The sequence below is a fragment of the Typha angustifolia genome, chromosome 14, assembly GCF_048772165.1.
Source record: "Typha angustifolia cultivar Huaian chromosome 14, ASM4877216v1, whole genome shotgun sequence".
In the NCBI taxonomy this organism is placed as follows: domain Eukaryota; kingdom Viridiplantae; phylum Streptophyta; class Magnoliopsida; order Poales; family Typhaceae; genus Typha; species Typha angustifolia.
The window spans coordinates 10,575,292-10,590,219 of NC_133252.1; the positions used below are offsets into that span (position 1 = coordinate 10,575,292).

At 36.8% G+C, this 14,928-nt stretch overlaps 1 protein-coding gene across 4 annotated transcripts; it reads left to right on the forward strand.

Moving 5' to 3' along the window:
* The first annotated feature begins 5,099 nt into the window (after nucleotides 1–5,099).
* On the forward strand, nucleotides 5,100–14,319 carry LOC140776004 (sucrose nonfermenting 4-like protein). 4 transcript variants are annotated; one of them, XM_073119531.1, is made up of 14 exons: nucleotides 5,100–5,396; nucleotides 5,502–5,974; nucleotides 6,748–6,835; nucleotides 7,091–7,276; nucleotides 8,711–8,848; nucleotides 8,941–9,000; nucleotides 9,472–9,561; nucleotides 9,724–9,858; nucleotides 10,444–10,588; nucleotides 10,711–10,884; nucleotides 12,786–12,849; nucleotides 12,932–13,001; nucleotides 13,683–13,800; nucleotides 13,877–14,319. In XM_073119531.1, the coding sequence occupies exons 2-14, from the start codon at nucleotides 5,850–5,852 to the stop codon at nucleotides 13,966–13,968; spliced, it is 1,485 nt and encodes a 494-aa protein (XP_072975632.1). In that variant the 5' UTR covers nucleotides 5,100–5,396; nucleotides 5,502–5,849; the 3' UTR covers nucleotides 13,969–14,319. The 4 variants fall into 4 exon arrangements, with proteins under 4 accessions (XP_072975632.1, XP_072975635.1, XP_072975633.1 ...); XM_073119534.1 differs by having other exon boundaries at nucleotides 8,741–8,848; XM_073119532.1 differs by having other exon boundaries at nucleotides 5,100–5,388.
* The last annotated feature ends 609 nt before the right edge of the window (nucleotides 14,320–14,928 follow it).

Consider the following 14,928-nt stretch of genomic DNA (forward strand, 5'->3'; position numbering starts at 1 on the left):
AGAGTACATCTCTTCCATCTCTCCGATCAACTAACAAGAGGGAGGCTCCTACTGCTCTTGCCATGCGCCTCCTATAAGCTACTCTGTTAGCGATGCCACCGAAGACTGCATCTTTGCCCTCTTCTTCCCTTGCAATGACCCCCACATGTTTGCCAAGATGTTGCAAGTGCATCACCTCTAGCTAGCTATATATATATACATATATATAGCATAGATTAAGGAAAAGGAAGAGGAGTTCAATACTTCAATTATTACCAAGAGATGTCCAACTCATGATCCTGCTTTATATATCTATTATTTTGTACACATTTTTCTCTTAGATACATTTCTATCCTTTAAAGTGATGTTTTAGTGCGAATTTCTTTTCTATGGATGCAGATTTATATTATGGTGTCTGGATTTATTACTGTGCTTATATGAATTTTTGGGTAGTCAGTGTTAGCTTATAGTATGCAGTGCAAATTTATTTTATGAAGTGCAGATTTATAACTATGCTTGCATGATTTTAGGTAGTTAGTGCGGACTTATAGCATACAATGCAGACTTATTTTGGTAGTTAGTGCTGGCTTATATTTTTCGATAGTGCAGACTTATTTTATATAGTGCTTAGTATTTATCAACAACAATATGCAATGTAGGCTTATTTTATGATTTACTTATTCTAAATAGTGCAGACTTTTTTAATGTAGTGCTCAAAGTTGAGTATTTGTTGGCCTTTGGATACAGTGCAAACTTATTTATCTGTAGTGTAGAGAAATACGTGGGTACCAGTAGTGCTGCAGAATACATGGATATTTACTCGTAGTGCAAAATAATACATTGGTATTAACTAGCAGTGCGACAGAATGCGTGGATATTTACTAGTAGTGCAAAAATACGTGGGTGTTCACTAGTAGTGCGACAAAATGTGGGAAAATAGCCGATGCGGAGAAGTAGGGCTTGTTGAATGCATGATTGTAATTTATTTTTACTCCCGGGGGGGGGGGGGGGGGGGAGACAAGTGTACAACCTTGATTTGTGGGCTTATATTTTTTCTCGTAGTGCGAACTTATAATCCTATATTATCTCATAGTTCATATTTCTGTCACAGTGCATTATTATTTTACATAGAGTGCAAGGTTATTTCTCTACAATACAGGCTTATAATCCCGCAATATAATATTTTTCATTTTCTATGTAGGTATAAAAGGTACTTAAATCCACAGTTATAATAAAAAAATATTATAATTTAGATAAATATATATTACTACTAATACAATCAGCCAATCAAGGGCATTTCGTCATTTGGTATAAACTATCGATTCTTAATATAAATTTATTATTCTTCAATACTTTAATATCAACTTTATGTCACCTTAAATATAATTATTACTCATTATATTAGTATTGAACTAAACATTAGAATAAATTATAGTAGTATTAGCTCTCTTCTTCTAGTATTAAAAATTATAATAGTAATCAATGTTTTTAGTGTCAATTATCTCTTTTAGTGTCACTTTTTTTTTTTTTCTTTTTGTGAACCTTCCTCTTTTTCTTCAAATTTGGATTTATTGGTAATCAATGTTTATTGGCTCATCACCTCTTTTCAGTAGGGTGCAGTTTGGGCTGAGCTCTTGTAAGCCCAAGTTGGGTCTCTACCCACCTTCTTCAAGCTCAGTAGTTTAAGCGTCTTCCTCCCCAACTCGATTGCCTCTATCTTCAAGCTTTGGTTCCTAAGGCATGAGATCATCTCACGGTGGTCCTTGGACTTTCATAATGTGAAGGATAGTAAGGTCACCATCTATATCTCCTCTCATTGGATGCCTTGGAAGAGTGGAGGCTTCTCTCTCCTCCTGAGTTGTCTTGTATAGCTCCCTAGCTCACGAGGAGATCATTCCCAGCACCTCTGGCTAAAAGAAGGAGACAACAATACTAAATTTTTTCATGCTTTTGCTAACAGGAGGATGAAGAATTTTTGTTTCCACTTTTCTCCTTAGGTATGGGGTTTTCTCTAATCAACTCTTCATTCAAAGATCCTTCTTTCTCATTTCAGGAACCAATTCCAAACTCTCGACTCTTTAAATTGGGATTCGATCTTCTCAGGGTTGGATGGCCCCCAAACCTTAGCTCCTTTGAACTTCCTTTATCGAAGAGGGGTCAAAACTGTGGTCTTTGGCCTTGGTGTTGAAAAGACTCAAGTCTCAACGACTTCCCTATCCTCTTATACTAGCAATTTTGGCATGCCATTAGGGGGTAACCTAATTAATATGTACTCAATGCTTTGCATGGGTTGGACACTTGGACATCCACCTTGAGTCCTCTAACTTTAGATTTTAATACTTCCTTAATTATCACTTCAAAGTAATTATCAAAGTCCTTGTAACTTGCCTTATCAGAGTCCTTGATGGTTTTGTTCACAATTGTTAGTTCGCATTCATTAAAGGGCATCAATCATCAACCATTTCACCTTAGCCTAAGAGCTTGTTGACCGGACAGTTCGCTATAAATAGACATGCATCCTTCACCAAGGCTTTTGACTATAGTAGGTGCGAGTCCCTTCCAAAGACAAAACCTTTATCATTACTGCAAAACCTCCTTTGTAGTTTCCTCTTGTGCACTCAAGACAATGGCCTTATCTAAGCCCTCGGCCCCTCTCTGGAGACTATCACACTCATGATCCAATAGATTTGTCAATAACACCCTTCTTTTGTCGAAGATGGATGTGATGTCACTCTCCATCCTTAAGACCATTGCTTTTATGTTTGAAATGATTCAAAATGCACGTAAACTTCAGCAAATCTTGCATATTATTCCTTGCTCAAAGATGAAGATGTTATGTCACTAGCCAATCACTTTGGTTGCAAGACGGGTTGTTTCCTTATTCGTTAATAAGCCTCTTGTTGAAATTGGACCCTCTTTCAGCCTTGGATTGACGACCTATTATGGACAACGGTAAGAAGCCAACCTCCACTTGGAATGCAAGATCTTGTCAATTCGCAGTAGGCTCACTCTAGTCAAAGCCATGCTCTCGGCTCTCTCAGCCTATTTTCTCTTGATCTTTTGTGCCTTAGACTCGGTTATTAGAAGGATCGACACTCTAAGGCATGCTTGATTGATGGTTAAAGACCTTTTCTTTCCCCAGACTAATGACTCGTTTGTACTGCTAACTATTATCAGAGGATGTTGCACCCCTTCAAGCTGTCTAATTCTCGCTATATTAGAGAGTAAAGACCACCCCGCGAGAGGCAAGTGAAGTTGGTGAGTTATATGATGGGCAACTATCTCTTGCGGTTCGGAGATGACTCAGTTGTTAGTTAGTAACCCTTGGTTTCGAGGTGGACCCTTTCACTCTATTTTATTATATATGCTTAGCGAAAAGAATGTTTTTTGATAGACATAGGACGTGGATTCTATATGAACCAATGGACTATGACAAGTCGTTACTACTAGCAATGACTTCCTCTTTCATAACTTAATCCTTTTTATATCCCTCTCCCTTGTTTGATCAAACGGCACTCAGTTCATATCTATAAATTTAATCATTGACAAGGTTCAAAGAAAGGATGGGCCATTCACCATTCAAGCTAAAAACAAGCGATATAAATCGGATGGAATTCTAGCTTGAGCAACTGGAGTTGTGGGAGATTATCAATGGGACATAAAAGCTGCATTGGTTAGCTAGGCAATGAAAGAATTATAGGGTTGTTGTCGAGCTTTCTATAGATAGGGCAGAGCACCACCTCGAAGTTGAAGAATAGGCGCCATGTTTGAGCTCTAATCATGCTACCCAAGTGCTACTTCTAAAACGATATAGTTGGTCATCCCAATCTCATCCACGTATAATCATTAGGTGGACAACTATTCCCAGTCAAGGAATAAGAGAGGTATTTCTCAGCTAAAAGTCAAAAATCCAGGCTAATAACAAAGTAGAAAGATAGTAAGCCAGCTAGTATTGGAAGCTATAAGCTGGTCGGATAGCGGAGCTAGTAAGAAGGGTATGATCCTGCACCTGTTTTATGATTTCAGGATTGAGTGATAGATATCACAGAGTCTTCTCAGCCTGCCTACAACTCTTTCTTTCCAATGGGAAAGTTCAAAACTTCATTAGTGCTTGATTAGTCCTTGCATGACTCTGATTCACGCTAATTTCAATCCCCGGTATGTATGGATTGGTTGACTTTATTGGTATTGTACCGATAGATTGGCGTAGACATTTCTATTTATCTTACTATTTTTCTTAATAGATCTCATATTAGAGTAGAATTTTCTACTAACCCTATGACTTGTCACTGGCGTTGTCCTTGACGGTCTCCTTTCCTTGAATCGTAAGAGCTTAAAGAGAGTGAGTTGTTATCAATGATGCCTTTTTCTAAAAAAGTAAGGTAGTAGTTGGACAGAAATATGTCTTCCAAAAAGATTCGGTGGCCTTAGTGTGCAAAATCTGGAGAGATTCAACATCTCCGTCCCCAGTAAGTGGTGGTAGGGGTTGCTCGGTCCTAGACCACATTTTTTTTGGAAGGAGGTCATCTTACAACTCCAGCGAGGGGACGGTCTCCTTTCTAGAGATGGATTCTTAAGGTGGCCCTCCTTTTCCTTTTGTTGTTGGCTCCTCCTTTAATCCAGGGACTAGCGAATCTGTGTGTGGTTTTGGGCTGACCATTGGATTAAGAATCTCCTCGTCTAGACTTGGTTTCCCTTAGCCTTTCGTCCTAGCCACTCTTAAGGATGCTGTTGGCTTGAGGGTGGTGCCTACAAGATTGATTCGCGATACCATAGCCAAGGACAAGCAGCAGGTCGAGGCACTTTATGATGACCTCGACTTAGTTGGAGGTTCGATGGAGGGAGGCCATTTCTTAGAGATTCACGTCCAGAAGGCTTCCCTTTTCCAATGTCTGGATGAGTGGAAGTCCACCTTCCCCTCCTACTTACTCCTCCCAAACATCGTTAAGGCCTTCTTCACTACTACTCTTCTTGCTGTCTCGCTGTAACCACTTCCCTCTCCTCCGGACTCTCCCATTTCATCAATAATTCAATAATATAACTGAGTCTGACCCACTGTCTTAAAAAGAAAAATTCTCTTGTCACATCACTCCAGCCGAGTCGACTCAGCGGAAAAGGATTGGTCCTCCGCATCTCTAACCCGAGTCGACTCACTGAGCTCCGCAAAGATTGGTCCTCACCTCGACTTCCCCTTTTCTTCTCTCTTTCGCCCCCATTTCTTCTCCATTCGACTCCTCTCTTTCTCTCTCTCTCTCTCTCTCTCTCTCTCTGCCGCGCGCGCGCTCTCGCTTTCTAGGGATTCGGATCCGAAACGAGCGGAGAACCTACTGTTACTATCTCTTCGCCTTGTCATTTCGCCTCCGTTTTAGGGCTTTGGGATTATCAAATATTTCTAGCTTCGGAAACTAGGTTTTCGGGTTTGATTCCTTTCTTTTGCCCTCGATAATCTGTCGTAGATCGCTTCGATTCGTCCCGGATTGAATCTTTTGGGTGGTTTTGATTAATTATGATGTGAACTGCAGGCGATTAGAGTGGATTGGAAACGAAAGAGGTGGTGGAGCTGACATTTTTTGGGTTCAAGGTGTCGTTATTAAGGGAATTGGAGTAGTTTTCTTCTATCGTGGGCGAATTGGTACTTCCGTGCTTGGAAAGTGTGATCATTAAGTAGTCCTTTGCGTGCTGTGAGGATCCTGAGGCTGCAAGAAGCTCAAGCTGGAGATTCTGTAATGTGATATGTTTTCATTTGATGTTGGAAAGAAAGCTGTGGTTTAGAATGTGGTTGTTCACTATAGGGCAATAGTTGAAAGCTGATGTAAGGAAGTTTTGGTGGCTTCTTCTCCGGTTTTACTTCATTTTAGATATTGGGGTCAATGTTCTCCACTAGGTCAGATTCTTCCCATGAGGTGGGTGGAGTTGGAGGTCCGCTCCTCATTCCCACTCGATTTGTTTGGCCTTATGGTGGTAGAAGAGTGTTCTTGACCGGTTCTTTTACAAGGTTTGGTTCTTGCTTTATCTCTAAAATTTTCTGTTTATCTCATATTGTGATAACTGCCTGTATATAATGTTGTCTGTTTATACTAGCTTGGATATTTCCTTTTGTATGTTTATTGTTGTAATTTGGCGCAACACATTTTTTGAAACCCGATGCTGTTTATGTGGTCATTTCTTAACCATTAGAAAACATTTAATGATAAATCCAGATGTTTGAATTAGCTGATCGGGACACTCACCATTTAGCGGTATTAATATATCTTTTACACAGGCAATAAGGTGGCACTAGAGATTGCATGATTATGCTGTTGTAGCTCTTGGTTCCACAGCTAACCATCTTCACTCTTGCATTGGTATTTAAATTTTCATGAGATGTCTGTGACTTCATGCAAATGTGTTTGACTGAAACTGAATAAGAGTTTTATAAGATGAATGAAAGTTCTTCATTCTTGTAAATTGTTGCACACTTGAACTTAATCCATTGTTCATCTAATTCAAAAGCATCAGTTTGTTAGGAATATCATTATTATTCATATCCATTTAAAATGTAATTTTGTTCTTTTGAAAATGTTTTTAAGTTGAATATTTTTGTGTTCGGCAAGAAGTTGCTCATGTTTCTCAAAAGGTACAACAGAGAAAAATATTGCGGCCTAATAAGATAGGATAAATTATATAGATAATCTTTGCTTCTTTAGAAATTCAGAATTGGTAACTGTAAAGTTTTTTTTTTGTTGCAATAGTACCAAGATCATGTGTTTTCTACAATATATGTCACAGGTGGTCCGAACATTTGCCTATGTCTCCTCTAGAGAGTTGTCCTACTGTATTTCAGGCTATCTACAATTTGTCTCCTGGCTATCATCAGGTAATTCGTTTCTTTATCCTTATTCTTTCCTTTTCCTTTGACCTTCTTTTCCATATTGGATCCATACATTATGTTTTATCTTTGAAAGCTTATAACTTAGATTCAGTTCCATGGGCACTCTACTAGCTGGATTTTTATGTGCATAACTTATTCATTACATGCAATAGCTCTTTTTGTTTGCTTTCATATTGATTAGAATAATGTATTATGCCATCTCTAGTCAGAACATTATTCCATGGTGTTTTCAAAATGCAGTACAAATTCTTTGTTGATGGAGAGTGGCGACATGATGAAAATCAACCCTTTGAGACCGGAGGCTATGGAACAGTGAACACATTGCTCTTGACCAGGGATGTTGATCCTATGCCTGCAATATTGAGTCCTGGTACACCTGGCAGTCGGATGAACATGGATTTGGACAATGAAACTTTTCAGCGTGTGGTAAGATTTCAATAAAACTTCTGTTGTAATACCCACAAGTGGTGTTGTATCATAGAATAAATCATCATTCTCCATCTTTTTGTTTGTCATTATATTTCTTGGTCATACATGTAAATTTTCATACCTAATTTTTTCGTATGTAGGGATGCTATTTAAATGTAATTACTCATTTGGGTCAGTAGTAGACATTGATTTTTTGTCCATTTACATATTTTAAAGTTCCAATTTATGTACATTTGGAATTTGGGAGTTGCATCATTTCACTTGGAATGTAGGTAACATACAGCAAAGAATTTAGGTTTGTACGAAAACAGATGTTTGGAAGTTAACACATATTCTTTGAGTAAGTGTAGAATATGAAAGACACCAAATAAATGTAGAGAATCCTTTTATCTTAATCGCAATTTTTTTGTACTTTAGTTCATAATTATAATTTTATCAGGTAGTGGGCATTTAGTGTTTAAGTACATCTAAAAGGAATCCTTGATTTCTGAGCTTTGTGCAGTTTCACATAAAGATTCAGAAGCAATGTACCTTTATAAAATCTCAAATTCCTCAAACTTCAATTTGCTGATATTTTCTTTGAGGCAGCTTGGCTGATTTCACAGCTTTCACTTGATGAATAGAGAACTCAAATCCCTCCTGTAGCTAATGAGCATATTGCTGAGATGAGAACACTGAAAATTGATGAATCATGTCACTAGGAAAGATAAGATAAGAAACAACTATAGTGGTGGCTTGTTAGAACTTGAAAAGAAAATCATTTAAATAAAAACCATGGTTTGGGAATGCCCAAGAACAATTATATAATGCATGAATAAGGAGAAGTGGAGAAGTGATCTAATATGGTGGAAGGCATTACAGTAGCGGAGAGGAAGACCAAAGTAGAGTTGTTTAGACACTTAGAATTTTGACAGTCGTTCTATTTATATAGATCATTACTTAAGACCAGGGGGAAACTTTTTCATGAATGCAGCAGTGGTGGCTGCAGCAGTGGTGTTGCCTTGGTGGTAATATTGCTGCTGTACTTGTTGTTATAAATGAATGCAATTATTTTTATATTGATATGCTGAGTTGGAAACTTTTCTCATAAAAGAGGAGTTGACTTTCCGTTGGACTTTGTTAGAGACTGTAAGAAAAGATAGAAATGTCCTCTTATTTATGGAAGACATTTCTGAAGATAGAGCTAAGTCGAGATCATAAGGCTCTCCTATGCTTTGTTACTGGTTAAATTCCTGATAATTAAACTTTCATAGGAGATCATTTCTTGTAAAATATATTCATCTAATTAAAGACATGTGATGATGGATTCATATATCTTTTTCTCTTACGAGTTTGTTGAGATTTTCTTTTCTGTGAACATGAGATCTAAATATTATTGGATTAGCATTAATATGTGCAACATTACCGATGCCTCCATTCTTCAATTTCAAGCAGGTGACAATGTCAGATGGTGCATTGCAGGAGGGCCCTCGGAGAATCTCGGATGCTGATATCCGGATCTCGCATCGTCGTATTTCTGATTTTTTATCCGCACATACTGTGTATGATTTATTACCAGACTCAGGCAAGGTATGGTTCTTCTCTGTTTTCTATTTTTGTGAGTGTTACTGAAGAATAAATTTTGCTCAGATGCATTTTCCTCTAATTCAAACATCATTCAGGTCATTGCTCTTGATGTTAATCTGCCTGTGAAGCAAGCTTTTCATATTCTCTATGAACAGGTACTTTATGTTGTCCGCTTCTTAAATCAGAATCTGAAATTTGGCTAAATGTGAAATTACCTACTAGAACCTGATATGAGTGCATAGATTTGCTGTTACCTTATCTTCTAGGAATTTGCTAATTCATAAATTCATGTGTTGATACATCATGCTAACTGTTAAGATTGTTCAACCATACTCTGAGGAAAAACATGTTTTTGTACCTCAGTAAAGTAGAACCGTGAAGTTTTTCGATTAGCCACATTCGACTTTTCATGAGTTTGAAGAAGCACACGGTGTTATCTTCATAAACCCTTCACCAAAAGCTTTCCTATGTTGCTCTCTTTCCTAGAATGATCTTATGTTTAGCATGAAGATGATTAACATTGAGGCTTTTGATATTTCCGAGCACCACTTCAACATTAAGTAGAATTTTCTGTTATTTATGTATGCCCATGAGCACTTCAGTTTCTGAAATAATGGCATTTTCAGGGAATCCCTGTGGCTCCTTTGTGGGACTTCTTCAGCAGACAGTTTGTTGGAGTACTTAGTCCGTTGGATTTCATATTAATTTTGAGAGAGGTGAATAGCTTTGAATTACATACATGCATTGCCTATTTGTTTTGCAATTTAATTTTTAATAGGAAATGGATCAGCAAGTATATCTAATTTTTCCTTTATGTGTCTTCTTTACTCTTCTCATATTCCCACTCACTTCAGAGGATGAACTTTTGTTGGTTGCAGCTTGGAAATCATAGCTCCAATCTAACAGAGGAGGAGCTTGAGACACATACAATATCTGCTTGGAAAGAGGGAAAGAGGCAGTTTTATACACAAACTGATGGGCATGGGAAAGCATTTCAAAAGCATCTTATACATGTGAGCTTTCGTACAATTTATGTTATATGATATTTTCAGAACATGCCCTTTGTTCAGGCACCTATAATGGTAGTACTCTAAAATTGAAATTGGTGCCTGGGAATAATCAAAATACACTGGTAAAAAAATAAGAATAGATGGATTAGCTTAGTCAACAATCACATTTAGAGAAGAGTTGAAAAGACATAATAATAGAATTGACTAGGGAAACAATGCATAATTGAGAGTATGAGACAAAACTTAGTCGACACTTTTCATGTGTCTCAAACTTTCTCATTGTCCAATTTTTGGGAGCAATAAGATGTGAATCTGCAGTAGGTGGTAGAAATGGTGGAATCATAAGTACCCTTTAGAACTAGTAGGAGAAAAGCGGAATATGGGAAAAACGAAAAAAAAAAAACTACATGCATGTAGTTTAGGAAAATTTTAGTTCTTATTCATTAAGTTACTCAAGTAATTACCAATACTTTGCCTCAACAACTTAGAGCTTCTTTTCTTTTACCAATTCTTCTTAGTACATTAGTGTTAGCAAATCTTAAGATGTTGCTATGAAAACTCATCATGGACTATGCTTGGGTTGTTTAGGCCAGTCCCTATGATTCCTTGAAGGATTTAGCTTTAAAGATTCTGCAAAGTGAAGTTTCTACAGTTCCAGTAATCCATTCATCATCCGAAGATGGATCCTTGCCCCAATTGTTACATCTTGCTTCCCTTTCAGGAATTTTAAAGTGTAAGTTGTACATTATTGTGCTCACTGTGTCAAGTTCATTTGCTATTAATTTGGCAAACTTATGCTTGACCTCTATTCTGTTATCTAATTTGTGCTCAGCAGCTTTTGTTTCCAACATTCAGGTATCTGTAGGTACTTCAGACATTCTTCTAGTGCTTTGCCTGTTCTACAACAGCCAGTATACACAATTCCTTTGGGTACATGGGTTCCAAGAATTGGGGACCCAAATGGGCGTCCACTAGCAATGTTGAGACCTAATGCATCGCTTAGTTCTGCCCTTTCTTTGTTGGTTCAAGGTGAATTACTTAGCTTCTTACTGACTAAACTCTAAGTTTATTCAGATCTCTTAGTATTACAAGATAATGCATTTCCTGTTAAGTCATTGTCATACATAATGCTTTTTCCCAATGATGGCCGTGCCAGTGGCCATGCCGTGCATCATTGGCACGGGCATGTGCCGGTCAGCATGACGATATGTTAATTTTTAGTTTTTAGTTTAAATATATGTATTAAAAGTAAAACCTACGTTATAATGTTTTATCTAGATTATTTTTGTAAATAACATATTTTATTAAAGATAAAATAATAATTAGATATAAAAATTATTCAACACATTATGATTGAAGGCATTTATTAAAACTAATATTAATGATTGAACACATCATAATATAATTAAACACATAATATTAATGGATAATAGTTTAATAATTAAAATTAATATCTAATTGAACATAAAATGATGAGAATCAAATACTTTATTTGTTGGCATAAAGAATAATATGAGAATGCTGCATTAAATGTTGCTGATATTTTGCAAAATTTATTCATCAATAGTATTGCTCGTTATAACGTCTCACATAGTTTTCATACAAATAGAAATTTTATAATTCTCTTATGATATGATATGATATGGATATTGAATATGCACGAAAATAAATGACACCGGCACAGACACGAACACATCATAAACATATGCAGATTGTGTATATACAGTACAATAATGGTGTTTTGGCTCTGGTGGGTGTGATTGATATGATGGTAATTATGATGAACGCATATTATCCTATGCGTGCATCTCCTAATATCCTGCTACCTACAAACTCAAAGTTCTCTGTAAAAAAAATGCCTATCTGAGAAGGTTATATAACAGGGACACATGTCTCATTTTCATTATCACTGCCACTATACTGAGTCTTGTTATTATCACTATCACCATCACCATTTTTATTATCATTATCATTTCTAGTCTCATTATTATCAATTTTATCTAAACTTTCTAAATGATTAATTGATCAGTTGATTTGATAATGACTGATAAAAATAGAAATTTTTTTAAAAAATGGCTCTATATGGCATAATGATGGGCTCAAGGCCATGCCAAATGGTAGACAACCGTGCTAGCCTAGCACGCGTGCTGGTCGGCTCGGCACGAGTCGGCACGGGGGTGTGCCACTGGCACATCTTGTGCCATTACTAGCACGGCAAGTGCCGGTTGGCACGGAATGTGCCGATCGGCACGATCATCCATGCTTTTTCCCCCTCTTTTTGTTGGATATGTTCAGTTGTCATTACTCTCAAGACCTAAGAAAAGAAACACTATTTATTTGGACTTCAATGCTGCATAAATCAAATGACTGTGGGTTTCCAATCCTGCATTGCATTATTTTAGTATTTAATGAATCTTCAATTGTTAATTATTTAAGATAAAGAATAATGGTTGTACACTCTTCATCCTTTATATTCCAAATCTCTTCCCTATGCCTGGGCTCGAGACAATTTATAGGCCCGATGTGAATTTTAGCTTTAGTGGGTGGGGGTTTTATATCTTCAATTGCAAATAGGTTTGTTGGGATTTAAATCCAGGATTTCTTATTCTAATATCATTTTGAGTCACCAATTACTGAGAATAGTAGTTTTAATCCTTAATATTCTAAGACTAATGTCGTGAGCGAGCGCGAGCGCGAGCGCGCGCGTGTGTATATATATATAAAGAGGATTTAATACTTTTCTAGCCATTGAATATACATCGAGATCCAAAAAATGCATCCCAAGTTTATGCCTTTGATATTTTAGCATCATTTATGATTAATTATCAGAATTTAGAAATTAAATGGTCCTGTAAAGTATGACTGGCTTTATTGTCCTCTATGTTCCCTAAATCCATATATAAATTTATATCTTATGCTTGTGAATGCAGCTCGAGTTAGTTCAATACCTATAGTTGATGACAATGACTCATTGCTGGATATATATTCCAGAAGGTAAGCTATGTTGCCATCTTAGATATCTGGTGTTAGTGTTTCTTTTGCCCCATTATTCTAATGCTCTTTGTTTCATCCATAGTGACATAACAGCTTTGGCTAAAGACAGAGTTTATGCACACATTCGCTTAGACGATATGAATATTCATCAGGTAAAAACAGCACTTGTCCTTATTTTTGTTAAACCTAAAATAATTTGCCTTCTAGATTTCCCACCATCAATATTTATTGTTAAAAATCTCCAGAAGGGGCCCTTCTACATAATGATGACATTATATTGAACATTATTGAATAACTTTTTCTTGGATAACTAATTTATTGTTATTTATCTGAGAAACAAATATTCTTAAAATGGATCTGTAGATTTCTTGTAGACCTTACACATCATATAAGCAGTATGGAGCAAAATGAAGAGGTTGATATGCAGCCTGTATTTAGAATTCAGTCAACGTCTAGATAGCATTCTGCATAAGGTAGTAGTTTTAAGAACAGTGAAAGGATAAAAAAAAAAGTGTTCCCTGCTGTGCTCACACTACACATGGAATAAAGAATGAATGATTGCATTCGTAGATGGTGAGCAGGAAGGATCTCGGATCACTTCAGGATGGTGATTTTCTTTTTTCCGAAAGATATTCTTTTTAAGTAAAAAAGAAAAATTGCTTGTAGCTCTCTGCAATGACCTCTTCAATCTAGATCAGTACAACATCCTGTTTGCTTTTCACAAGGACATCCATCCACAATTCTACACACAAAATAATGAATGATGATATTATGGCACTTATCGGTTCATTTGAGAAAATGAGTACAATTATAGTGTTCTGTGTGACATTTAGGCCTTGCAACTTGGACAAGATGCTAGTTCTCCATATGGGTTTTTTAATGGACAGAGATGCCAGATGTGTCTTCGCTCAGATTCATTGCTGAAGGTGATGGAGCGATTGGCAAATCCTGGTAATATTCTTTCTTTTCTGGATACTAGTTTCAGAATAATAGTTTTTCTCATGTTCACTCTTTCCTGTAATCTCAGGTGTTCGTCGTGTGATCATTGTTGAGGCTGGGAGCAAGCGAGTTGAAGGCATAATATCTCTCCGTGATGTGTTTGGCTTTCTACTTGGCTGAGTGATGACGCATCAACAACATTTTGTATGTGATTCAGGTTGCTGCCAGAACCTCCCACTTTTCCTTAACAACTCGTCATCCTGCCTCCTTGCTCTGAAGTGTCATTATGTGATACCTAATTGAATAGGCCTGATGAAAGCCTTTTTCTAGTTTAAATGTTTGTGGCACTAGATGTCTGTAAATGTTGGGTTTTCTTTGTCCCATCACTCTAATCTCTCCTGATTATTATTTATTGAAACTTCTGGTTACACTTTCGGGTTACATGGCCCTTAGTGTGTGGATCTTTGTGCTCTTATGCTACTGAAAACAGTTAGTATGGAGTAAAAAGAAAAGGAGAGGGATTGTATCAAATGTGGTTCAGCTATACGATAGATGGTGGTTTCATTACCATCATTCAGTATGACTAATAATGGTAAAAAGGAGAGCATGGATATAAATGTTTTTGTTCTTTCTGGAGTTGTGAAAGACATTTTTGCCACGCGCTAGCGATGTACCTTTTTTTTTTTTTTGTGTGGGAATAATGGTGTAATTGATTACATTTTTTGGGTTTTATCAAGAACAAAAGCCAACATGTAAACCTTGGATATCTGTTTGTAGATCTGGGTCTCGTTACTTGTTCTCAATCCGGCCAAGCGATGATGCCAATATAGTAGGTGGTTATTTTATGGTATATTATTATTTGGACTCGACTTATGGTTGTTATTTCTGAACTAATACTAAGTTGATTTATCCTAATGGGGCTCAACGTATCTGTACGAGATGGTTTCTAAGATAATTCTTACTTGTTAGTAATCACAATATAGGAAATATGGACTAAACCCATGTTACTTGCAGACAGAGGCTATTTTGTCTTTGCAGCGGCTCTCTAAGCTTTAATGTATAACAAAATTGATTACATCCTAAATTTAATACAAAAGGAGTGTTTCACTGTAGCTATAAATGAAATGCTGAATTTATTAA